The sequence below is a fragment of the Rana temporaria genome, chromosome 3, assembly GCF_905171775.1.
Source record: "Rana temporaria chromosome 3, aRanTem1.1, whole genome shotgun sequence".
NCBI lineage: Eukaryota > Metazoa > Chordata > Amphibia > Anura > Ranidae > Rana > Rana temporaria.
This window is the reverse complement of record NC_053491.1, coordinates 405,937,870-405,965,573: the sequence shown is the minus strand read 5'-3', so window position 1 is coordinate 405,965,573 and position 27,704 is coordinate 405,937,870. Positions and strand designations below refer to the sequence as shown.

Sequence of the window (27,704 nt, the reverse complement as noted above, 5' to 3'; positions counted from 1 at the left end):
GAGGTATGTTGAGTATTTTGCAGATCTTGCTTTTTGTCACAAAGATTTGAAAATTGAAAAAAGAAAAAAAATATATATATATATATACCTTTCTTCATTTTCAAAAATAAATGAGCGCTGTAAAATACTCACCATGCCTCTCAGCAAATAGCTTGGGGTGTCTACTTTCCAAAATGGGGTCATTTGGGGGGGTTGTCTGCCATCTGGGAATTCCATGGCCTCCGAAACTGTGATAGGCAGCGAGGAGTGAAATCAAAAATTTGCGCCCTTAGAAATCCTGAAGGCGGTGCTTGGTTTTCGGGGCCCCGTACGCGGCTAGGCTCCCGAAAAGTCCCACACATGTGGTATCCCCGTACTCAGGAGAAGCAGCAGAATGTATTTTGGGGTGCAATTCCACATATAACCATGGCATGTGTGAGCAATATATCATTTAGTGACAACTTTGTGCAAAAAAAAAAAAAAAAAAAAAAGTTTGTCATATTCCAGCAACTGGTGGCAAGATATAAAATATTCCATGAACTCAAAATGCCTCTCAGAAAATAGCTTGGGGTGTCTACTTTCCAAAATGGGGTCATTTGGGGGGGTTGTGTGCCATCTTGGCCTTTTATGGCCTTCAATACTGTGATAGGTAGTGATCGGTAGTGAGGAGTGAAATAAAAAATTTGCGCCCTTAGAAATCCTGAAGGCGGTGCTTGGTTTTCGGGGTCCCGTACGCGGCTAGACTCGCAAAAAGTCCCACACATGTGGTATCCCCGTACTCAGGAGAAGCAGCAGAATGTATTTTGGGGTGCAATTCCACATATAACCATGGCATGTATGAGCAATATATCATTTAGTTACAACTTTTTGTAATTTCTTTTTTCTTTTTTTTTTTGTCATTATTCAATCACTTGGTACAAAAAAAATATTCAGTGGGCTCAATATGCCCCTCAGCAGTTTCCTTGGGGTGTCTACTTTCCAAAATGGGGTCATTTGGGGGGATTTTGTGCTATTTGGGCATTTTATGGCCTTCAAAACTGTCTTAGGTAGTGAGAAGTGAAATCAAAAATTTGCGCCCTTAGAAATTCTGAAGGCGGTGCTTGATTTCCGGGGCCCCGTACGTGGTTGGGCTCCCAAAAAGTCTCACACATGTGGTATCCCCGTACTCAGGAGAAGCAGGAGAATGTATTTTGGGGTGCAATTCCACATATAACTATGGCATGTGTGAGCAATATATCATTTAGTGACAACTTTTTGTAATTTCTTTTTTTTTTTTTTTTTTTTTGTCATTATTCAATCACTTGTTACAAAAAAAAAAAATATTCAATGGACTCAACATGCCTTTCAGCAGGTTCCTTGGGGTGTCTACTTTCCAAAATGGGGTCATTTGGGGGGGTTTTGTACTTCCTTGCTATTTTAGCACTTCAAGAATTGAGATAGGCAGTCATAAAATAAAAGCTGTGTAAATTCCAGAAAATGTACCCTAGTTTGTAGATGCTATAACTTTTGCGCAAACCAATAAATTTACGCTTATTGGCATTTTTTTTACTAAAGACATGTGGCTGAATACATTTTGGCCAAAATGTATGACTAAAATTGAGTTTGTTCGATTTTTCTTATAACAAAAAGTAGAAAATATAATTTTTTCACAATTTTCGCTCTTTTTCAGTTTATATCGCAAACATTAAAAATCGCAGAGGCAATCAAATACCATCAAAAGAAAGCTCTATTTGTGGGAAAAAAAGGACGCAAATTTTGTTTGGGTACAACATTGTATGGCCGCGCAATTACCAGTTAAAGCAGCGCAGTGGAAAATTGTAAAAACACCTCTGGTCTTAAGGCTGACAAATGGTCCGGTGGGAAAGTGGTTAACAATAACCTTTATTTTTGTGTTTGCACACAAACTATACTCGTATATAGAAGTAAAAATTACAGCATGTAAAGCCGACATCAATCTGTATCTTTTCCATAGGACAGCAGCAGGTGACATCATACACAGCTCCTCCCCCATACGCGTTATGTTCAATCCGAACTTCCTCAGCAGGGCGGGAGCACTTAGATTCTCTATTTTTATTTATGAACTGTTCGCTCAGGGGTCCATGCAGTAAGGTGAGAGTGATTAGTTAGACCAGAGGTGGAGGGATTGTCACTCATTGTGGACTTCTTTAGCACTGGTGAAAGAATTTGTGGAACTTGCTCTTCAGTCTCTCTGGACTGTTCCTCTATCATTTGATCTTCTTACTCATAGATTCATCATTTTATTATTTTGTCATTATTTTTGATTTATGGTTTTGCGCTGCACTTATACTCTATTTACCATTTCCATTGAATTACGTGAAAATTCTTTCAGCTTGCATACGGGGGGATTATTTTTTATTTTTACTTACTAATTATTTTTTTTTTTGCGCTGATTGCACCTTCTGTTTTTTTAACTTTACGGTTATTTTATTTTTTTCACAAAAAAAGTGCGCTTGTTTGACCGCTGCCCAAATACGGTCTAACAAAAGGTATTGCAACGGCCTCCATTTTTTTCTCTAGGGTGTTTATTTAAAATAATGTTTTGGGGGTTCGAAGTAATTTTCTTTTTTAAATTGTAAACATCAAATATCAGAGGCCTCGGTCCTTAAGTGGTTAAAATAGTTTCAGTTTAAACATTTGATATGTTTTCTATTGTGAATAAAATATGGGTTTATGAGATTTGCAAATAGTTGCATTCTGTTTTTATGTAGAATTTACAGAGTCCCAACTTTTTTAGAATTGGGGTTGTAAACCAAAAATCCCAAAAAACATTTTGTTGGAAAATTGTTGTAGAAATAAATGGTCTGGCAACAGACTCGCTTTAATAAGTATTAGTGGTTTAACCACTTCAGATCCGCACTATTGACAAAAGACGTCTGCAGCGCGGACCTGAAGTGCCGGGTGGACGTCTTTGGACGTCATTTAAAGTGCATTACCCGCGCGCGCCTCTGGGGGGCGCGCAGCGGGTAAACACTGTCCCGGCGCATCGCTGGGGACCCGATGCGAGTACCTGGCGGCCGCGATGTCCGCCGGGTACACGCGATCGTCGGTAACACAGCAGGGACGTGGAGCTCTGTGTGTAAACAGAGCTCCACGTGCTGTTAGAGGAGAGGAGACCGATCTGTGTCTCTTGTACATAGGGACACAGCATCGGTCACCTCCCCCAGTCACCCCCCTCCCCCCACACAGTTAGAACACACCCAGGATACACATTTAACCCCTTCCTCACCCCCTAGTGTTAACCCTTTCCCTGCCAGTCACATTTATACAGTAATTAGTGCATTTTTATAGCATTTTTATAGCACTGATCGCTGTATAAATGTGAATGGTCTCAAATTTGTGTCAAGTGTCCGATACGTCCGCTGCAATATCGCAGTCCCAATAAAAATCGCAGATCGCCGCCATTACTAGTAAAAAAAAAATAATAAAAAAAAAATCATAATTTTGTTCCCCATTTTGTAGGCGCTATAACTTTTGCGCAAACCAGTCGCTTATTGCGATTTTTTTTTTTTTTTACAAAAATACGTCGAAAAATACGTATCGGCCTTAACTGAGAATTTTTTTTTTTTTTTTTTTTTTAAATTGGGATATTTATTATAGCAACAAGATATATATATATATATATATATATAATGTGTGTGTGTATATATATATATATATATATATATATATTTTTAAATTGTCGCTCTATTTTTGTTTATAGCGCAAAAAATAAAAACCGCAGAGGTGATCAAATACCACCAAAAGAAAGCTCTATTTGTGGGGAAAAAAGGGCGTCAATTTTGTTTGGGAGCCACGTCGCACGACCGCGCAATTGTCAGTTAAAGCGACGCAGTGCCGGAAGCTGAGATTTCGCCTGGGCACGAAGGGGGTTTATGTGCCCAGTAAGCAAGTGGTTAAAAGGATGGCTGATTTATAGACACCAGGGGTGGACGTCTTTGTTTATACCTTGCACTTTGGGATTTTTTATTTATTTTTTTCACAGGTTTAAAAAAGGTGTGCTCTTGACTCCATACGAAATAGTAGAGCTGCACAGGGCAAAGTGAAAGAAGTTCTGGAGCACAGATTTGTTGTGTCTTCCAGCAAGACAGGCCTGCCAGCTCTAGTTAAAGGGTCACTAAAGGAATTTTTTTTTAGCTAAATAGCTTCCTTTACCTTACTGCAGTCCTGGTTTCATGTCCTCATTGTTCGTTTTTGCTCTGATGTTGCTGTAATACTTCTCTGTTCTGGACACTTCCTGGTTGTCTGTTTCCTGATGACCACAGTACTGGGAGATTCTAGTTTACATTTCCAAACCATCACTGCTCTATGGCTCTGTACATGCACAGAGGCAGGATAACATGCAAAAACGAAACTAGAGGTACATTATATGATTGATTTTTATCTATTTTTAATCAATTTTAAAAGGAATCTGTTAACTATTATGTCTCTATACCCTGTAAACGGTAATTTCAGCAAAATTTTCCTTTACAACTCCTTTAAGTGTCTTTAACCACTTCCCTACCGCGTCATTGTGAAATGACGGCGGCAGGAACCCCTCCTCGATCCAGGAGGACGTCATGTGACGTCCTGGGCTTTGCGGGTGGATATCTGAATGATGCCTGCAGCTAGAGGCATCATTCAGATATCCTTCTCTTGTGCCGGCGATTCTGCACAACGTAAGAACGATCATAGCGGCGATTCCCGCCGCCATCCGGTGCTTCTCCGGGCTCTCCCGTGCCATCGGGGGCCCGGAGAACGAATCGTCCGGCGCTGGCAGGAAGCATAGAGATGACTGGTGACCAGATGGTCACCAGTCATCTCTATGACCGTCGGAGGACCCGGGCGCGATGTGATGACGTCACGCCCGGGTCCCCGTAAGTAAACAAAGCCGCAATTGCGGCTGCTAAGCAACCGTAAGCATGAGATCAGTGAATTTTTTTTCACCGATTTCATGCTTTCCAGCCTGGAGGAGAGATGTGCGGTCTTATTGACCCCGCATCTCTCCATAAAGAGTACCTGTCACACACATTCCTATTACAAGGGATGTTTACATCCCTTGTAATAGGAATAAAAGTGATAATAAAAAAAATTAAATAAAAAAAGAAATAAATATGTAAAAAAAAGAAAAGAAATAAAAAATATATTTTTTAACGCCCCTGTCCCCAGTAGCTCGCGCGCAGAAGCGAACGCACACGCAAGTCCCGCCGACATATGTAAACGCCGTTTAAACCACATATGTGAGGTATCGCCGCGTGCGTTAGAGTGCCAGCAACAATTCTAGCACTATATCTCCTCTGTAAATCTAAACTGGTAACCTGTAAAAAATTTCAAAGCGTTGCCTATGGAGATTTTTAAGTACCGAAGTTTGGCGCAATTCCATGAGTGTGCGCAATTTTAAAGCGTGACATGTTAGGTATCTATTTACTCGGTGTAACATCATATTTCATATTTTACAAAAAAATTGGGCTAACTTTACTGTTTTGTTATTTTTTTTAATTCATGAAAAAATTTTTTTCCAAAAAAAAGGCGTTTGAAAAATGATTGCGCAAATAGCGTGCAAGATAGAACGTTTCAATGACCATCGTTTTTTTCCCTTAGGGTGTCTGCTAAAAAAACCATATATAATGTTTGGGGGTTCTGCGTAATTTTCTAGCAAAAAAAATATGATTTGTACATGTAGGAGAGAAGTGCCAGAATAGGCCCGGTATGGATGTGTGTATAACTGCCCTGTATGGAAGTGGTTAAATGGGCACTTATTGGTTTGAAAGTACTCTTGCCCTTTGAAATACTGTCAAACATGCAGTCAAAGGACCAGATCCACAGTGAGAGTACGCCGGCGTATCTACTGATACGGCGGCGTACTTTCAAATTTCCCGAGTCGTATCTATAGTTTTGAATCCTCAAACCAAGATACGACGGCATCTGGGTTTGATCCGACAGGCGTACGGCTTCGGATCGTAGATGCAATACTTCGGCGTCCGCTGGGTGGAGTTTGCGTAGTTTTCCTCTCCGGGTATGCAAATTAACTATTTCCGACGATCCACGAACGTACGCGGCCGTCGCATTCTCTTACGTCGGCTTTTTCCGGCGTATATTTAAAGCTGCTTTTTTGCGGCGTATAGTTAGATTTGCCATGTTAAGTATGGCCGTCGTTCCCGCGTCGAAATATTTTTATTTTTTTTGCGTTAGTCGTCCGTGAATCGGGATGGACGTAAGTCACGTCTAATTTTAAAAAATGACGTCCTTGGGACGTCATTTCGCGCAATGCACGGCGGGAAATTTAGAAACGGAGCATGTGCAGTTCATTCGACGCGGTTCATTTAAATGAATCACGCCCCCTAATCGCCGATTTGAACTCCGCCGCCAGAGATACACTACGCCGCCGTAACTTAAGGCGCAAATTCATTGTGGATTTGAAACAAAGCCAAATAAGTTACGGCAGCGTAGCGTATCTTAGATATGCTGCGCTACTGCCGATCTATGTGGATCTGGCCCAAAGTATTCAAGCCAATGGGTCAGTATAACGGTATCTCTCTCGAGACAGAATCACTTTAATACTTGTATCTAGTGAGCCTGCATGGGAGCCTAATCACAGAGGCTGCAATAAGGTGATCTATGTTTACTGCAGCTGGAAATCTGTAGGGCCCATTCACACCTATGCGTTGTGTTAAGACATGCAGTACATGTTGGTGCATTTCAGTGCATTCATTTTAAATAGACATGTCTGCTTTACAAGGCAATTTTAGAACTGTTGTAGAGTGTTGGCAGCCCGTTCAAGTGGATAGGTGGTGTCCCTCATACAACGTGTATTAACTTGCAACTTACTGGATAGGTCTGAATGGGCCATTAATGTTTTAGTGAAATGTCCAGTGGGAACTCTACCACCCCTTTCCTCCTCCAAAAAGAAATGTAAAAAGCAATCTATTCTCATTACTATCACTAGTAAAATTACCTCCCAGCTTATCCTGTTTTTTTTTGTTTAGGAAAAAGATGTATGATGAGACCGCAGTGGAAAGTGATGCCAGCAGAACTGTCTTCCAGGAACAAGCATTACTGCGTGGCTTCTTGATGCATTCACTCCGAGGTAAAATGCCTTTTATTGTCAGTCAGTTGGTTCGAAAAAAATGCACATGTTTTAATTTTGTTTCTTTATAATGCGAATTATAATAAACATTTATTTTAAGTAAAAATAAATCCTATTTACAAATCTTTTCCTCATTAAGATGAATGAATTTTCAATTATTACACTGTGTAAATAGGAAAAACCGTAGGCAGGGTAAAGAACAAGGTTGAAAACATTAATAATAAATAGGGCTGTGGAAATTAACTATTAATTCATCGATTAATCTTAAATTTTTTTGATCGATTAAAATTCTTTTGATTGGTACTCTCCGCCGCCTTCCGGGCCTTCAGGGAGTTCCATCGGAGATCCGGTGACGTCACGGACACCGGCGGGGCTTGCCGTGTCCATCTGAAGGGCTCCTTTGCTGTGCCTTCATATCTGCATGCCGGCAGGACCTCACTATCTGCCACACGCAAGGACTGTTACACTTCCCTCTATCACTTCCCTCTATCAACCTGGGATTCTACAGCCATCCACTGGGAGTTGTGATAGTTCCCTTCATGGGACATCTACATGCCGACGGACTGATGTTAACCTCTCCTCATCTGGATTCAGCAGTGGTATCATTGTACACATTTTTATACCAGTATCATACTTAGCTACATGTTTTTATGACTGCTTTTGCTACCATTTGGTATTACTCGCACCATTTTTACAGTTTATGTAGCTACATCGATTTTATCTCCAGTGCAATATTTATTTGGTTACCTACTTGAAGACTATAAAAGTTTTTTAATTCTATTCCTATCGAGCACTGCCTTTTGTGTGTTTTTTGTATCCTGCTATCCATTTTTACAGTGGTTGGTAGCTGCACTGGGAATCAGCCTGCAAGGAGGAGATCAGCTAAAAGTAGTTGGATCTGTACGTGCGTTATAATTAATCGAAATTAGTCGATTAATCAATTAAAAAAATAATCGATTAATCGAACACAAAAAATTTGATCAGTAACAGCCCTAATAATAAAACATCTTTAGGAAAAAAGGCTACTGTAAAAATCTTCCTCCAGTCACTACAGTTGACCATTTTGTGAGAGACTATAGACCAGTGGTCTCCAAACTGCTGCCCGTGGGCCGGATGTGGCCCTTTGCTTGCCTTTATCCGGCCCTTGGAGCACTGTCCCTCCCAATGATACGAGATACTATTCTGCCATCTGACACCGACAATGGAGCACCATTTCTCCCACTGACATCACTAATGGGGCACTATTCCTCCCTACGATTCCAGCAATGGGGCACTATTCCTCCCCCAATACCAGATGTTTACTAACAATGATGCCAGGAAAATTTTCACTCCCACTGGCCAAAGTGCGGCCCTCCAAGAGTCTGAAGGACAATAAACCGGCCCTTTGTTTAGAATGTTTGGAGACCCCTGCTATAGACTATATATTTTCACCATTATACTATAATTATACATTATACTATATATTATTTTCACCATTAGCGTGGATTTTAGCAAGTTTTTATTGATATGCAGTATGACTTGGTTGCATTTTGACACTACTGTGTTTTTTGGTAGGTGAAGGAAGTTGAATGCTGGTTGTTAAGGAGTTGGTACCAGCCAGCCTAACAAATAATTATTTATCCCTGCTGTCAGCCAGGGATTTTTGCGCTAATGTCACGTGACTTTAAAAAAAAACTTTAGCTACCAGCATTAGACAGATTACACTTGTCATACACCAGGTGTGCCCAACCAGTGGCCCAGGGGGCCACATGTGGCCCGTGGAGCCCTCTGATGTGGCCCACGAACTCCTGCTCTGGGATGGAATAAAATAGAATAGAATACTGTTATTAAAGGTAAATTTGTATTACTAAAATCAATGTGTATATATGGGCATATCTGTTCTGCAGTGGTTACTGGACTGCTTTCAAACTGATACATAGGTACAGAGAAGTGCACCTGTGGGTTACCTGTACTGAGCCATAGACTTCTGTTATTTCCATTGAGTTTGGTGTGCTGAGAGTAGAGTGGGCTCTATAGAGCCAAGTGGGCTGCCATTCACCCACTCCACTCACTGTGGCCCGAGACCGGTTACCAAGTTGCTTAAGTGGCCCTTGCTCTTCAAAAGGTTGGGCACCCCTGTCATACCCCCTGTACCCACAGTGGAATAGATTGTTTCCTAGCTTTCCATTGCTTGTTGAGTTTGTAACCACTAGCCAATATTTTATTAAACAGGGAAGGAACCCGCTCCTGGTGTCTGGGTCACAAAAAATCTTCTCCTCCTCAAAATGATGGTGCTGGCTCAGTATGCAAAATGGCATATAGAAAATATTTCAATCCGGATGGCCACACTCCAACAGGGATTTCTTTCTTTTTTTTAAAACGATACAGCAAAAGATGCATTTTTCTCAGATCATTCAGATCAATTCTCTTTTCCATTCAGCTCCCTCACTAAGCCGAACCTTTCACTTCCAGCAGTAACTTAGTGTTTGTTTAGAATATGGACGTGCTTGGGAAGTGGGAATGAGCGTGGCTGCTGGGAGGTGTCTGTGCACCGAAGGCTGTAATGGACTTTGAGAACAAGGCTCGTTCTCGTTCTTTGAGTCAACTAAAAAGCGGCACTGCGCGATGCAGCTAAGCATCAAGGGAATTGTAGTTCCTATTAACACATGACGTTGCGGCAGGAAGTGCGCTCCAAAAAACGGAAGCTAAGGCAATCGAACATACAGTAAAGGAGGAAGTGCCAAAAAACATTATCTATATAACAGGTAAAACTAATTTTGGCAGAAATAATAAATAGATTCCCGATCTATGCAGCATATAGATCAGATATAGGTAAAAAAAAAATGTAGCTTTACAACCCCTTTAAAGAAAGGCAAACACAGGTTATTCTATAATAAAATTCAGAAACAACTGTAAAAAAAAATTAATGATTCATTTGGGAAGGTTAGTAACCTTAAACTGACAGCCTTCCCTTTTTGGCAAAGTTAAGTACCTCGTGTGTGGGTGCCACAGGGCATTGCCAGCTACAGTCCCAATTATTATTGCTCCACCATCCATTTCATGATGAGTTGCCCCAGCTGTTTCTGCAATCCTGCACATCTCCTTCCTGCTCTATTCATACATAAAGTCTATCTATCCATAGTCTATTTTATAGCTGCCTTTTAGAAACCAGTACTATTTTTATTTTATTTTTTTAACCATAGTAAGGTGAAACCGTCATCTAATTGGTATGACATTTATTTTCCAATTTAAGGCTTGGTTCACTCTTGCTCAACTCAAAAGTCGCGCGACTTTCAGTGCAATTTTGGAGTCTGACATTGATACGACTTAGATGTGACTTTTTACACTCTGGCATTGAAGTCTTATCAAAGTAGTGTAAACATTGAACTTTACCTCATCCGACTTGGGGTATCCCAAGTCGGATCTTATGTGGCATCAGTGTGAACAGAGCTTAAAAAGAGAATTCTGTCCCTTAGCCAGGAGTGTGGTCAGATCAAATGGTCAAAATTCCAGCTCCCCTATGTACAAATTTAGCATTATTAAACTTCTTCATTTGCAAAAATAAAAAATCTTTTCATTTATTCTACACATGCTTACCTCCCTTTCTTTGTGGCTGTTTGAAAACACTTCTCCATTACTTCTGCCTTTCTTCCTGGACAGACTTTAGGACACAGGAAGGAGTTGGCCAGCTGACCTCATTGGCACACACCCTGCATCAGCTGGTCAACTCCTTCCTGTCTCATAACCTAAAGTCTGTCCAGGAAGTAAGGCAGAAGTAATGGAGCAGTGTTTTCAAACAGCCATGAGGACAGTGAGGCAAGTGTGTGTAGAAAAAGCTTTTTTATTTTTGCAAAAGTATATAATTGCTGGAATTTTAGAAATTAAAAGTGAACAAACAAGAACGTGGCCTTTCAGCAACTGCATCTGTTTTGCACTACTTTCATTAATCTAAAACGTACAGTTAAGTTTTCATTGACCATATTACCTGCTTGGGACAGGAAAAGCAGACAGATTAACCAAAGTTGTGTCCATATGCATGCATGGCCATTTCTCAACTGGATATTTGGTACCCAGAATGAAATTGTGAAATTTACAGTGACAGATATGGTGATTGTATACAGTCATTTTTTTTATTTGTCTGATATTAATAAGCTTAACAAGTTTAATGCTAGTAGAAAGGTACCATGGAGCTCAAAATGCATGTTAGTGGTCACTCATTCATGTTGGTCAAGGCTGGGCATAGACAGGCAGGTGTTATAACCAAAAATGATGGATGGTGATGAGGCATGTCACTGTCTTTGTCCCATTCCCAGACAAAGACAGGCATATGTTTATCTGTACCCCAAATTGGTCCACATGAGAATACAGAAAATGTATTATGAAAGGCTTGGTTTCCTTTCCTCTAGAGCAGGGGCCTTAAAACTAAGGCATGCAAGCCACATCTGGCTTTCTACAAGATTTTACCCATCCTGCTTCAACTTGACCCAAGTTTGCGCTATGCCTTTCCATGGTGCAGATGGGCCAGTTGCCAGTGCCATAAGAAGTGATGACTCTGAGTATCCAACGTACACAGCACAAATGTAGAAATGTCAGCCACCCTCCCTTTCCAGGGCTTCTACCCTCTGGGAATAAAATGGATGTGTTTCTGAATCATGTTTAGATATGGTTTCTTTGCATGGCAGAGCTTTAACTTGCGTTTTTGGATGGCATGGTGTACTGTGTCCATCACAGAATCATGTCTGTTTTTAATGCAGTGCCATCTGAGGGTCAGAAGATCACGGGCATCCATATTGCGTTTAGGCCTTTTCCCTTGCACACAGATATTTCTCCAGATTTTCAGAATCTTTTGATATTATGAACTGAAAATTATATATTTAAAGTTTTTGCAATTTACATTGAGGAACATTGTGAAATTGTTACACAATTTTTAGATGCTACTTTTCACGGATTGGTGAACCTCTGCCTATCTTTACGTCTGAAACACTGGTTCTCCAAGTTACCCTTTTTATACCCAATCATGTTACTGACCTGTTGCCAATTAACCTTATTAGTTGCAAAGTGTTCTCCCAGCTCTTCCTGGTTATTACCACCACCAGGAAAATTCTGCTAAATTCTGTGCTGACTAAAACACTCAAACCAAGCTGATTAACATAAAGGTCTGTAAACCAATCAGCAGTTAACTATGCCCATGATAAAGATCCAGAATTGTCCAAATGTGCTGCAATTTCAGGTATGAATTTCATGCCTATGGATACCTTTTTGAATCGAGGGGAAAAAAAATCTGTCAACATTATGCTTGTCACATCTCACAATAGAAATATTCTTTATTTGATAAGAGGTCTTTCAGGGATTTTAAGGAAAGGTATTACTCATACTTTCAGCCATGCATTTTTTTTTTCTTTTATACCAGATATTCCAGACATGCTATGCGATGTCTGCATGTCTAACTATAAATTCATACCTGAAACTAAAAGGTTATATCCTCCCTTTTTAGAATGGGGAGCAGGTATTAGATAAGACATGTCGCTGGTGTGGAGGGGGGGACACATATGTCCTCTAGAAAGGTGCCACAATCTCCAACACGGCTGCAGCCCCCTCATCATTGTTCTGAGACACTGTCATCTGACAAAGGATCACTTCAACTGTGTACGTAAATCACAAACGTATCAAAGCATTCAAAAGGCTCCCAGACAAAGGGATTGAGGGAGATGGAGCAATTTACATTAATGAAGTGGAAAGAAATGAGAATAAATCCATCTGGTGCTTGCCTACAAAATGAGAGGGGAGGAGCAAGTAAGGGGGGAAATTGGTGCAGCAGCTTAGTGACAGCAAAAAAATAACAGTATTTCTTATAACTCAAAAGTTATAATAAAAACTTGCTTAACCACTTCCCGACGGCCGTACGACTATATACGGCCGCCGGGTGGCTCTACTTCTCTGGGAGGCCGTGTTTTTACGGCCGCCCCTTTTCGCGTTCCCCGCGCGCGTTCCCGAGCGCGCAGCGGAGAACTGCTGTGCTGGCCGTGTCCCTTGGACACAGCCAGTCACAGATCGCCGTGAACGGCCAATCGGAGCGGCCGTTTCCTAGGCGATCTGTGCGGCCAATGAGAGATGATCTCATATGTTTACATATGAGATCATCTCTCATTCCCGGCTCTCGCAGACAGCGGTGCTGTCAGGGGAGAGAGGAGACGGATCTGTGTCTCTTGTACATAGAGACACAGATCGGTCACCCCCCCCAGTCACCCCCCCTCCCCCACAGTTAGAACACTAATTAGGATACACATTTAACCCCTTCCTCACCCCCTAGTGTTAACCCCTTCCCTGCCAGTCACATTTATACAGTAATTAGTGCATATTTATAGCACTGATTGCAGTATAAATGTGAATGGCGCCAAAAATGTGTCAAAAGTGTCCGATGTGTCCGCCATAACGTCGCAGTCCCAATAAAAAAATCGCAGATCGCCGCCATTTCTAGTAAAAAAATTTTTTTATACAGTAATTAGTGCATATTTATAGCACTGATTGCAGTATAAATGTGAATGGCGCCAAAAATGTGTCAAAAGTGTCCGATGTGTCCGCCATAACGTTGCAGTCCCAATAAAAATCGCAGATCGCCGCCATTTCTAGTAAAAAAAAAAAAATAATAATAATAATTCTGTCCCTTATTTTGTAGGCGCTATAACTTTTGCGCAAACCAGTCGCTTATTGCGATTTTTTTTTTTTTTTTTTTTTTTACTAAAAATATGTAGAATACGTATCGGCCTAGACTGAGGATAAAAAAAAAACGTAAAAAAAAAAAATTGAGCCATTTATTATAGCAACAAGTAAAAATATATATTTTTTTTTTCAAAATTTTCGCTCTATTTTTGTTTATAGCGCAAAAAATAAAAACCGCAGAGGTGATCAAATACCACCAAAAGAAAGCTCTATTTGTGGGGAAAAAAGGACGTTAATTTTGTTTTCGAGCCACGTCGCACGACCGCGCAATTGTCAGTTAAAGCGACGCAGTGCCGAATCGCAAAAAGTCCTCTGGTCAGGAAGGGGTTTAAGTGCCCAGTAAGGAAGTGGTTAAATTCAAATTAAGTGGTGCCAGCAGTATTGGGAATGTTTTAAAAAACAGCATAATCCATGTATTAAAATATCTACAATGACAAGAAGATATCACAGCATTGGATATTCAAGTGAACACCGCTTCACCCAATTTAATAATCTAAGTAAGCTCTCAAAAGGTAAAACACAAGATGAAGAGGGTTCACCAAGTCATAAGCACATGTTAGAAAGTGTAAGCGGAGCAAGCCAGAAAGTTTGGGGATATCCTCATTGTCAACACTGAGAGCCCGCCTGCGGACGTAGCATTGTGGATGGTGTCATGGTGAGCCCAGCTGTCCATCACTGTTTGTGCCGAAGGGCTTGGAATGCCCGGAGGGATGCTCCCTCCTCTGCGCCTCCTTCTGCGTGCTTGATTGGTATAGGCGAGTCCAGTGCTGGAGATGGGCACATAGCCAAAAGTTCACATGCACTGTACCTCCACTGGAAAAGGGGGTACTACATGGAGTACCCCCTGGAAAAGGGGGTACTCAGGGTGGATGGTGAACACAGGCATGTATGTCTTTGGAATGTTGGAAAAGAGCACTGTAAGTCAAACATACAAGCACTTTAATCATTGGATGCATTTATGGTTAAATATTACTTTTGGGGATGGGGAAAAAAACACTTTGGAGGACTTGGGCCCCGTACACACGACAGAGGAACTCGACGTGCTTGGCACGTCGAGTTCCTCGTCTCGTTTTGGGATGAAGCCGCCGAGGACCTCGGCGGGCCGCCTTCTCCTATAGAACAACGCGGCCAACGAGAAAATAGAGAACATGTTCTCTATTTCCTCGTCGAGCTCCTCGGCGGCTCCATCGAGCCAAAACTGTACAGACGACAGAGTTTCTCGGCAGAATCCGGGTTTTGACCGAGTTTCTCGGTGAATTCTGCCGAGAAACTCTGTCGTGTGTACGAGGCCTAAGAGGATACTATTTGATGGATGGACATTTTTAGAGATTGATTTTATTGCACTTTAATTGCAGCACTTTATAACATTGCATTATTTAGATTGTACTGATGTATTGTTTACAATTATACAGTATTAAGCACAGCAGCAGGTTTAAATTTATAACCCTGCAGACTATTGTCCATGTGTTTAATAGGGGGTGCTTAGTTGCTACACTATATTCAAACTAAGTTTGGTCATTCAATATTCCCAAATCGAAACAAATAGTTTGTCTGGAGTTAGGTTTTAATATGTTAATATGCTAAAACCCGCTTTTGACATTGACTTTTTTTTCTTTCAGCTGCATTGTCCTGCTCATCAGTCATGGCTTCTCACATGATTTCAGCTCTTCTCCTCCACAAACACAAAACTGTGAGTATATTGTACATTCCTGTAAGAAATTCAGAACCTCAGAAGTGATTTGTGCTATGGGGTGGGACACATGTAGCTCTTTTATGGGTGACTGTTCACAAAAGCATATTGCATGCCGTATTTGACCTGTCAGTGGAATTCCATTGCACAAACAAGTTTACCTTCAGTGAAAACTGCATATCAAAACAGTCAGTTAATTCACAGATATAGGCAGCTGGATGCAGAGGTGGACCATGTCTCCAGGTTGCCCCTATGCAAGACCAACATTTCCCTCCATTCTACTCCTAGACCGGATAAGACATTCACTGTGTCTCAAATGACAGCTAAATAGAAATGAGCCGTGTCATAGGCTACATGATATCTTGTAGCTTATGACACACCAGCTGCACAACTGGTATGTCAACCCCTAGCTGTATAGTCATATTGGGTTTGAGCTGCATTTTTACATGCCCCCAACTGCTCCCTATTAAAGCAGAACTTTTACCCATAACAACCTGATAATAAATCATGTTCTTTAGCAAGGAACGTACATTCCAAAAGTAGTGTTTGCTATAAATTGCCTCCATCATTGCTCCTGTTTGCTGGGAGCTGCTATTTTGCTGAAGCCCAGAGTCCCTGAGCAGCAGTAAGTCCTTGGGCTATCAAGCTCTAGTGGCTCTGATTTTGGGTGTAGTACCTGAGAATAGAAAACAACTGAGGCTGTGCAAAGCAGGATGTTGCTGTGCATGATTGGATTTGAGGCTGTAAAGGCACTTATGTTTAATATTTTACACATCTGTACCTGAAAATAGGGGCCAGCATGAAGTAATCCATTAGGACCTAATTTTCTGACTAAAGCTCCACTTTAGGCTGCCAAAGCAGGCAGGGGCATACACATTCTGCAACTATGATGCTTTGCATTGCAGAGCTGCAAAAGTTATCTTCCCTGTCGCATTCAGCAGGCATCACCACCTGCCAAACATAACCTATCCAACTTAACAAGGCTGCTTGCAGGTTTTTAGAGTTTAAAACAGACAGTGAGGAGGTAACAAAATGCCTACTCGCCGCCTGTCAAAAGACCTTTAAAAAATTATCCACTTAAAAAGGTAAAACTAGTGTAAATAAGCCCTAAAGCCCACAGAAAAAAAGAATGTGAATGCGTTTTGCAAGGAGCTTAGAAATGAAATCAATCATTACAGTGTAAGAAAATAAATCTGCAAGCGCCTGCTAATTTGTTTACGACAAGCCCATGTCTAGGGATGAGCTTCGAGTTCGAGTCGAACTCATGTTCGACTCGAACATTGCCTGTTCGACGAACAGCGAACAATTTGGGGTGTTTGTGGCAAATTCGAAAAGCCGCGGAACACTCTGTAAAAGTCTGTGGGGAGGGGAAATCTAAAGCGCTAATTTTAAAGGCTAATATGCAAGTTATTGTCCTAAAAAGTTTTTGGGGACCTGGGTCCTGCCCCAGGGGACATGTATCAATGCAAAAAAAAAGTTTTAAAAACGGCAGTGATTTTAATAATGCTTAAAGTGAAACAATAATAGTGAAATATTCCTTTAAATTTCGTACCTAGGGGAGGTGTGTAGTATGCCTGTGAAGTAGCGCTTGTTTCCCGTGCTTAGAAATGTCCCTGCACAAAGTGCCATTTCTGAAGGAAAAAGTCATTTAAAATCACTTGCGGCTATAATGAATTGTCATTCATAAAAAAAAAAAGTGTGGGGGTCCCCCCAAATTCAATTACCAGACCCTTCAGGTCTGGTATGGATATTAAGGGGAACCCTGCATCAAATAGAAAAGAAATGACGTGGGGTTCCCCCCAAATATCCATTTCAGACCCTTCAGGTCTGGTATGGTTTTTAAGGGGAACTCCACCCCAAATAAAAAAAAAATGACGTGGAGTTCCCCCCAAAAATCCACACCAGACCCTTGATCCGAGCACGCAACCTGGCAGGCCGCAGGAAAAGAGGGGGGGGATGAGAGAGCGCCCCCCCTCCTGAAAAGTACCGGGCCACATGCCCTCAACATTGGGAGGATGCTTTGGGAGTCTGTGACGGCAAACCTGCGTTACATCATATGGGGGCGGGGTCACCCGCACGTCACTGGGAAAGCCTGGACTTTCCCTTGCGCCAGAGGGGGACGGGGTCACGTGAAGGGTGGCCCCGCCCTCACCTACATAAGAGCTGTCACTGCTGAAGCTGCATCATTCGCCGGACTGTCTCCGGTGGAGCAGGTGATGCGTGCGCTGGATGGAGATCTCATCGATGGATCCTGGATGAAGAGGAGATCTTCTTATCTCTGGACCCCGGAGAGGAGATTACCGTTGCAGGATACCGACAGCGTTGGAGCGGAGTCCGAGAGTGGATTACCACCGCTGTAATTGTTTTTATTTATTTTTTAATAAAGGACTTTCCCAACTGTGTTTTTTTTTTTTTACAATTTACACTTTCTTTGTGAAAGGATCTGGGGGTCTCCTTTGTTAAACGGGTCTTCCAGATTCCGATAAGCCCCCCGCCCGCAGACCCCCAAAGCATTTTCCCAATGTTGAGGGCATGTGGCCTGGTACGGTTCAGGAGGGGGGTGCTCTCTCGTCCCCCCCTCTTTTTCTGCGGCCTGCCAAGTTGCGTGCTCGGATCAAGGGTCTGGTGTGGATTTTTTGGGGGAAATCCATGCCATTTTTTTTTAAATTTGGGGGTGGTTTTTCCCCTTAAAATCCATACCAGACCTGAAGGGTCTGAAATTGATATTTGGGGGGAAGCCCACACCTTATTAATTTAATTTTTTATGAATGACTTTTCTCTGTATTGCCGACAATTCATTATAGCCACGAGTGGTTTTAAATTTAAATTTTTCCCTCCAGAAATGACACTTTGTGCAGGGACGGTTCTAAGCACGGGAAGCAAGCACTACTTCACAGGCATACTATAGACACACCCCCCCCCCCGGTACAACATTGAAAGGAATATTTCACTTTTATTGTTTCACTTCAGCCGGCGATTCTGTGCACCATAAGAACGATCATCGCAGCAGTTCCGCCGATTGATCGTTCTTATAGGCGAGGACAGGGCTGCTCTGTGTAAAGCCACTGCACAGGGCAGGTAAGTATGACATGATTTTTTCTTTTTTTTTAAAGAGACTTTAATATCACGTTAATACTGTTGTGTTCTTTTAGGGGGTTTCCCTATCTAGACTGCTTTCTGAATTGTCTTCAATGACAGAAGATATCCTCCTTCGTGGATTTGACTTGGGGTTTTCTGGTCAGCGCTGGGACCTGCTTCGCCACAGTCTCTACATGTTGCACAGCTGCGTGACCATCTTTTCAGTACCATCCATTGATGTATATGTACTCTGTCGAGAATCACATGACAGCATTAGAGATCTGGCACAAAGGAGTGCCACCTTGCTCCCTGTCTTCCTTTATGAGGCTGTAGGAGGTTAAGTAGCTCAAATTCTGGTTCAGCAGTTTAACTTTTTTTGCACATTTATCAAGCTGTGAAAATAGACAGAATATTTGTATTAGAAAAAAAATTGGTAAATTATAAATTGTGGCATTAATAATACCATATCTGTTCATGTTGTGATTGTATACCTTTTTATCACAATTTCATTTGGTTTTGGGCATATTTACTAAATGGTTAAACGTTTGTGAACACCTGACCATCACACTTAGATTATATATTGAGAAGTATGTAAACGCCCCCTTCAAGTTGCGGTCAGGTGTTTCCAGTGAAGGGTGCTGTTGCTGCTATAGTGTACAAAGGCATTAAAGTCTAGGTTCACTGTTGGGGGGGGGGGGGGGGGGGGGTAAAAAAAGAAAGCACATGTTTTTGCAGAGAAAAAAAATGTGCCTTTTTTTTATCATTAATTTTTTTTACATAAACCTGCAAAGCATTGCACCGGCGATCAGTGGATTGTGGGTGCAATGTCAGGCTCCTGGATTGTGGGTGCAATGTCAGGCTCCTGTAAACTCTTCCTCCTTCTCTCTGCCCGTACCTTTGTATGGGCCGTTCGTTGGAGAGCTGGAGGAATATTTATTGGACTGTGGGTGTGACTGTGGCAACTACAAGACTGTCTGCTGTGGTTGCAGACAAGACTTCTAGGTCATTCTACCGTGCCCCTGTGTACAAAGCTAGCCCCAAACGGGCAAGGCTCAATGAGTTTGGTATGGAGGCACTCCAGTGGCCTTCACCAGAGCCCCAACCTCAACTGTACTTACCACCTGATTCTGAATCATTTGCAAGTCAGGTCTTCTCATCAAATATCTGTATATGACCGCACAAACTTTTTGGCTGATGTTTCAACAGGCACACACTGTAACCTTATGGAGAGCCAGAAGAGTTGAAGCTTTAACAGTTGCAAAGGGGGTTCTATTTCATACTAATACCTATAATTTTGGTATGGAATATCCATCAACATGATACAAATTGTAAGAGGTTGGAGGCTGAACTGATAGTAGCAATGACAGACCACACACAAGACTGGAACACACAGGAACAGTCCAAGCAGGTTTGTCCTGCACTTTTTATTCTGCAAAGCAGCAAACACAGGTTTGATACAGGAGGGCTTTATACAGCATGTCTGTAGTATAAAACAAATCGTTGTTCGTGTCACTGACTAAACTTCAGTTCATGAAAAACAGTATGCCCCACAATGGATTCCCCAACAGCTCATGTACATTGTTAGTGTTCTGCCAGCAGCGGGTTCTCACAGCAGAGAGTGAAATTGAGAGAGCGCTCAGCATCAGTCAGGCTTTATCTCACCCAAAGCCACTGGGCTTCAAGACCACGACCAAAACTTAAGATCTAAGCAAACAAAAAGTTGAATTTCTTTATATCAAACACAAACAATGACACTCCTCACTAATGGTAGGTGTGAGAAGTAGGTGACACATATACACCATCCACAATCCTGCCAGCCAGTGCCTCACGGAGTGTAATAGTCAGGTGTCCACAAACTTGCCCGTAAAGTGTATATCTGACATACTGTATTTGGCAATATTTGTAATATACAGGGATTCCTCGACTTACGAATGCAATAAGGACTGTAGGTTTGTTCGTAAGTGAAATCTCTTTCGTAATGCGGAACACTGCTTGTAAGTGTAACTTCTGCCTGTGCTGGATGTGAGATGTTCCGGCTTCCGCCTGTGCGGGAATGTGGCATGTTCTGGGCGCTATTGTGGCTCTTCTGGCTATGCAGTACTGCAGTGTGCAATGTGACAAGATAGCCGCTCGGATGTATCCGGGACCATCGTGGAGCACAAGCAGCTAGCATTGAGCCCCATTCGTAAGTAGGAGTCGTTGATAAGTCGGGGACTCCCTTTATTGATGCAGAATGGGTGCTGATCATGATATTTATGCAAAGTACAAGGAAAGTTTAATTCAAAATAATCCATGTGGCTCCTACTATAGTGCCATTTTCTAAATCCCTTTTTTCCTTATACCTGCAGCCTGCACTTTGCATGCCTTAATGGTACAACTGCCCAGTTTTTGTGTGACGGAAATTTTCCTATCTGAAGAAGAACTGATTGAAATGATGATGGCTTTCTGTTCCCTGCTTAACAAAAATATCCTCCTCCAGCCAGTATGTATAATGAAATTCCATCTCAAGCCACAAAGGTTTTTTCTTGTTTGGATAAAGGGAGCAAGCATTGGAATCTCTCAATGTTTTTTTGATGCCTGTGTCCACATTTGGGATGTCCACAATCCTTTCTGATGACAGGTGGCAGACTGAATAGGAAGTGAAGGGAAATCTCTCTCATCCCCCACAGATGGCATTTAACCCCTTCCTGCCCCTTGACCCTTTAAGGCCGGCCATAGACAGTTTGAATCTCGGCCGGTTCATCAGGAACCTGCTGGGATTTGAACCATTAATGGGGCCTCTGAATGTGCCAAGTTAATCGATCATAGCCGCTAGTGATGATCACTGTCTTCCTCCACTGGAAGAAAATTGCTCGGCAGGAGAGATTTCCCTGTCAACACTCGGTGTTGACGGGGGAATCATGCTGCATGCAAGCAAATCCGGCAGGCTGGTTGTACCCAAGTTGCAGAAAATAAATTTGCACTGTCTATGGCTGGGCTTTAAACGTCTAAATGCCAGGGGTTGGGCATTCGGGTCATGTGACTGATGTGATTGGCGTTCATATGATTGGAAAGTTCCCGATCGCAAGTATGCGTCAGAAGCTTTCCTGTTCCTGCCGGTAACAGTGCTGGGAGTGCGCAGGGAGCACATTCTCAGCATAGAAAAGTGCTTACATGACAAGAAGCTGCATATATGGGTGCCATCAGCGGCAAGAGGTTAACACCTGACATGGTTTGAAGTAGGATAAACAAAAGACTGGTCCAGGCCGAATTTTCAGTGAAACCGATTTAATGATAACAGCTGCAGTTGGGAACAAGAAATTGAGCTTTATAAACAAATCAAACTAAAGCACTACACTTGGGCTACATTATCCCGTTCATGCCCAAGCCTATTTCTGAAATTTGCTTACAAGTTAAAATCTGTATTTTTCGCTAGAAAATTACTTGGAACCCACAAACATTAGATTATATATATATATATATATATATATATATATATATATATATATATATATATATATATATATATATATATATATATATATATATATATATAATCTCTCTCTCTCTCTCTCTCTCTCTCTCTCTCTCTCTCTCTCTCTCTCTCTCTCTCTCTCTCTCTCTATATCTATATCTATATCTATATATATATAATTTAGCAGAGACCCTAGAGAATAAAATGGTCATTGCAATATTTTATGTCACACAGTATTTGTGCAGCAGTTTTTCAAAGGCACTATTTTGGGGGAAATACACTTTCATGAATTAAAGAACTAAACAGTAAATTTAGCCCAATTTTTTTTATAATGTGAAAGATGTTACTCCTAGTAAATGGATACCTAACATGTCACGCTTTGAAATTGCACACACTCGTGGAATGGTGACAAACTACCTAAAAATCTCCATAGGCGACGCTTTAAAAAAAAATTACAGTTACCAGGTTAGAGTTAGAGGAGGTCAAGTGCTAGAATTATTGCTCTCTCTCTGACACATGTGTGATTCGAACACCGTTTACATATGCGGGCGCGACTCGCGTATGCGTTTTCTTTGCTGCGTGAGCTTACGGGGGACGGGGGCATTAAAAAAAAAATCGTATTTTATTTATTTTTACGTTGTGTTTTGATCACTTTTATTGCTGTCATAAGGGATGTATACATCCCTTGTGACAGTATTAGGTGGTGACCGGTACTCTTTATGGAGAGATCAGGGGTTTAAAAGACCCCAAATCCCTCCTTTGCACAAAGTAGTCAGATCGCCAAAAACAGCGATTCTGACATGTCAAAAGGACCTGACCGAATTAGGAAGAGTTGGTGGAAAGTCTATGACCTCTGGAAATGTCCTGCCAGTTAAAACGGAGTTCCACCCTAAAGTGGAACTTCCGCTCATCGGATTCCCGCTCCGTGTGCGGTAATACGTCACTTCCGTGACAAAGTGTGATGGGTTCACTGAAGGGTAGAGTCGTAAATCCTGTGGAACGCATTGCATTTGACGTTGGAGCGCATTGCGCATGTGCAGTTGGGCGCCACGTGACTTCCGCAGCATTCTACGATAGGCAGCAGAATGTGACAATACACCAGTAATCGGCTTTTCCTCACTCGCATCTGTCAAACGCGAGTAGAGGAGAGCCGATCGGCTGCTCCTCTGACAGGGGGGGTTTGTGCTGATCGATTATCAGCACAGCCCCCCCAAGGATGCACCCACTGTACCACCAGGGATGCCACTAGACCACCAGGGATGCCCACCACAGGTATGCCACCCTAGACCATCAGGGATCACAATCACAAATAATGGATGCAAATCAGTGCCCACAATGGATGCCAATCAGTGCCCACAATGGGCATCACTGATTGGCAGGCATTATTGTTTGGCACTGATTGGCATCCATTAGTACAACACATACATTAGTGCCACCTATCTATGTCAATCCATGCTGCCTATCCGTGCCCATCCATGCCGCCTATCCGTGCCCATCCATGCCGCCTATCCGTGCCCATCAATGCCATCTCATCGGTGCCGCCTTATCAGTGCAGTACCATCAGTGCCCATCAGTGAAGGAGAAAACTTACTTATTTACAATGTTTTATAACTGAAACAAATTTTTTTTTTTTTTTTTCGGTCTTTGGGATTTTATATTTTCTATTTTTTTTTTTTAAAAAGAGGTGATCAAATACCACCAAAAGAAAGCTCTATTTGTGGGAACAAAATGATAAAAATTTAGTTTGGGTACAGTGTAGCATGACCGCGCAATTGTCATTCAATATTATGACTTTCTTTCATTATGTTGCAGCCATGTCAGCCCCTGTATAGTCTGTGCCAGGATATAATGGACAAGCTAATTCACTGTGGTCTCCTTTCCATGTATGAAGTAAGGTGTACATTTATGGCAGACATTAACTCTCACACATTAGAAAGTATGGCAGTCAGATGTCAGGGCCTCTTGTCTGTCTTCTTAGGACCCCAATGCAACTCCGGCTTGTGACACTGGGAGGCGTTCCTTTGCAGACAGCCTTATGTGGAGAGCTAGTGATGACCTTTCAGACAGTGACTGCGACTTCACAGAAGAAAAAGTAAAGAGACACTACAAGGTACTGCATGGGTGGGTTGTATTACTAACTGACCAAAGTATAGAGTCTGCTTCTTTTTATTATGTGGATATCCATATAACTGCATTTATTTTATTTAACTTTTATTCTAAATCTTGTAGTCCAGCAGTTTTTTTAAAAATATAATAACTGCCATATTTACAGCCAAAAAAAATATGAGCACTTACCCTCACAGATCATCTCCATTTTGGTGAACCCTCTGCAGCCTACTGATATTATGTTACCATCTTTGGCTAGTAGACTGGCTGCTCTGGAAACCCAATACAGAGCCTCACTAGAGTGTTGTCTAGTGCAGGCAGGGCCGATCCGCCCTATAGGCTCACTATGCAAGCCGCTTAGGGCCCCGCAAAGCTGCGGATGGCCCCCCCAAATTACTAGAGGCCCTGCCTGGTGAGAAGCCATTTTCGGGCCCTCACCCCGCTTCTCAACTCACCCCGCTTCTCAATTAACACAGAGGAACCCTTAAATTATCTTTCCGGTCTCAGGGAACCCCTGCTAAAAATGGTTTATCTATAACTCATGATACATTAGTGTCATGGTCAGTGGGAAGACTGCTCCTTATACTTGTGGTCACTGAGATAGCTAAAAGGATCAGTGGTGTCAGTGGGAACTTATCTCAGGGGCAGAACTTGCTCATTGCAAGGAACCCCTAACAACCTCCTGGAGGTTCCTGGTTAAGAAACCCTGGTCAAGTGCATAGACAAGTGCTGCTTGAGCAGCATATCTCCAGGGTTAACGCGAACCTGTGTTTAGATCAGCGTTTCTCAACTTCAGTCCTCAAGTTGCACCAACAGGTCACGTTTTTGGGATTTCCCTCGGATGAAACGGCTGTGGTAATTACTAAGGAAGTGAAATTGATCAAATCACCTGTGCAAAATAATGGAAGACCTGAAAACATGACCTGTTGGGGCTCCTTGAGGATTGGAGTTGAGAAACGCTGGTTTAGATCATCCAAACCAAAGCGTTTGCATATTCTAAACATGCCGTAAAAGCACTTTATAACAAGCCCTCAAACGAAATTTTAGAAAGTCACTATTTGCATAGGATCAGATTGGGGCTGCAACAGAGAATCGGGAAATCTGAGGCTTATTTTGGTTTTAATACACCATTGAGAGGTATGGTTTATTGCATACCATAACTGGCACAAAGCTAAAACTAGCTGTTGGCCATTATGCCCACAGGAAAGGAGCAGGTTTTCTTGGAGTAAGTTGAGGCCCGGGAGCAGCTTTGCACCACACAGATCTTGCAGGTTTTCCAATCAACTTGTACCGAAATATCATCCACACGGATTTGTCGCCTTTGTTGTGAAATAACATATTTACCACTACTGCGTGACTGTGGGTTTTCTATGAATTATTTCCGTACATTTCTGAATGGTAAAATCTTTACAATTTTATCTTAGATATATTAAAGTATTTATTAGTGTATAACACTCACTTTTTTACCCTGAAAATAGAGGGAAAACTGTGCCTGCGTGTTATACGAAGGGGGCTGTGGAAAGTTTTTTTCCCCTGAAACTTCCCTCTTAAAGGGGTTGTAAAGGTAAAAAAAAAATTCCCTAAATAGCTTCCTTTACCTTAGTGCAGTCCTCCTCCACTTACCTCATCCTTCCATTTTGCTTTTAAATGTCCTTATTTCTTCTGAGAAATCCTCACTTCCTGTTCTTCTGTCTGTAACTACACACCGTAATGCGAGGCTTTCTCCCTGGTGTGGAGAAAGCCTCCTGAGGGGGCGAGCAGGAGTGTCAGGACGCCCACTAACACACAGCTCCTTTCTCTATCTGCAAAGAAGAGAGTGTCCTGACTTGCCTGCTCGCCCCCTCCCCCCTCAAGAGGCTTTCTCCACACTAGGGAGAAAGCCTTGCATTACTGTGTGTAGTTACAGACAGAAGAACAGGAAGTGAGAATTTCTCAGAAGAAATAAGGACATTTAAAAGCAAAATGGAAGGATGAGGTAAGTGAAGGAGGACTGCACTAAGGTAAAGGAAGCTATTTAGGGACATTTTTTTTTACCTTTACAACCCCTTTAAAGTTGGTGTGCGTGTTATACGCCGATAAATACGGTAATTACTATGCTTCAGGTAAACGGAATTCTGATGAGAACCCTAACTTACGAATGTGCTACAAAATACAAGAGTGCAGTAGTATATTTGCTGTTACCGGAACAAGTAGAAATTGCAGTCAACATGGCTTTGGTTTATGGCTGTCTATTGATAGTGATGGCTGAAATTCATTGCTGCATCTTCCTGTTCTCTTGCCTGTATCCTTACCCAAGTGCAGCATAATCCTACATGAGTTCCAGGGTGCCGCTGTTCTTTTCTTGCAGTACATGTCAAGGAAAAGGTTAACTGTACTATTGAGTAATTACTAATAACAATTTTGCTCACCACTTTTCTCTTATACTAGTTGGGCCGCTCAGACCATCACGCTGATTTCTTTGTGTTCCTGTGTCATCTTTTGGGCCCAGTGTTGAGGACATATGAGGGGGCTGCGTTATTCCTGCTGGAACATGAAACATGTGGAACCGGTATGATACAAGTATCATTAGATCAGTGCAGAAGACACCATGCAGGAGAATGATCTGTTATGAGCATATGTTGTCTTTATCACCTAAAATCATTTAGGACACGTTAAACTTAAAAAAAAACACAGGGCAGTCTGTCATGTCCTAGTTGGAGCATTGAGGTCACAGGTAGTACAACAGTAAGAATATTAGAAATAGACAGGTTTCACCCAAACCTCCTATCCTTGCAGACTGGATTCAGGAAATAGATAAATGCGTAATGTTTGAGAAATACACTTATGCGCACCGCAATGCCTCTCAGGAATTTGAAAACATATGGAAAAGGTGAAATGAACATATCGGCCCGGATTCAGAAAGCACTTATGCCGACGTATCTTTATTTACGCCGCGTAAGTGCACAGATGCACCGTCGTATCTATGCGCCTGATTCTTAAAGTTAGATACGCCTGAATTTTGGCTCCATCCGACCGACGCAAGTCTCCTACGCCATCGTATCTTGGCGCATATTTACGCTGGCCGCAAGGGGCGCTTCCATTGTTTTACGTGTCGAATATGTAAATGAGCAAGATACGCCGATTCACGAACGTACTTGCGCCCGTCGCTGTAATCTACCCCCTTTATGTAAGGCGTACGTCCGGCGTAAAGTTAAGCCTCATAAAGCAGGGGTAAGTCATGTTAGGGTATGGACCAGGGAACAGCCGTCGTATTTTACGTCGTTAACGTAAGTCGTACGTGAATGGGGATGGGCGTAGGTTACGTTCACGTCGTAGGCATTAAGCCGTCGTATCTTAGGGAGTATATGCGACGTGATTCTGAGCATGCGCCGTTCGTTCGGCCCTTCATTTACATGGGGGCACGCTTCATTTTAATAGATCCCGCCCACTACCTTCCTACTTTGAATTAGGCGGGCTTACGCCGGCCAATTTACGCCGGCGCAACAAAGGGAGCAAGTGCTTTGTGAATACTGTTCTTGCCTCTCTATGTTACGTCGGCGTAGTGCATATGAGATGCGCTACGCTGCTCTAAAGATATGCCGATCTTTTCCCTGTTAAAAAAAAAAAAAGATGCG

The 27,704-nt window shown here is 42.2% G+C and overlaps 1 protein-coding gene across 2 annotated transcripts in view; it reads left to right on the top strand.

The window, feature by feature from the left end:
* Positions 1-27,704, top strand: part of GPAT2 (glycerol-3-phosphate acyltransferase 2, mitochondrial) — a 100,767-nt gene that overhangs the window by 63,419 nt on the left and 9,644 nt on the right. For both annotated transcript variants that reach the window (XM_040345925.1, XM_040345926.1), the window contains 7 exons: positions 6,963-7,063; positions 15,382-15,452; positions 18,605-18,866; positions 20,879-21,012; positions 23,797-23,874; positions 23,963-24,094; positions 26,518-26,638. In XM_040345925.1, the coding sequence (XP_040201859.1) occupies positions 6,963-7,063; positions 15,382-15,452; positions 18,605-18,866; positions 20,879-21,012; positions 23,797-23,874; positions 23,963-24,094; positions 26,518-26,638 (899 nt within the window). The remainder of the gene's footprint in view (positions 1-6,962; positions 7,064-15,381; positions 15,453-18,604; positions 18,867-20,878; positions 21,013-23,796; positions 23,875-23,962; positions 24,095-26,517; positions 26,639-27,704) is intronic.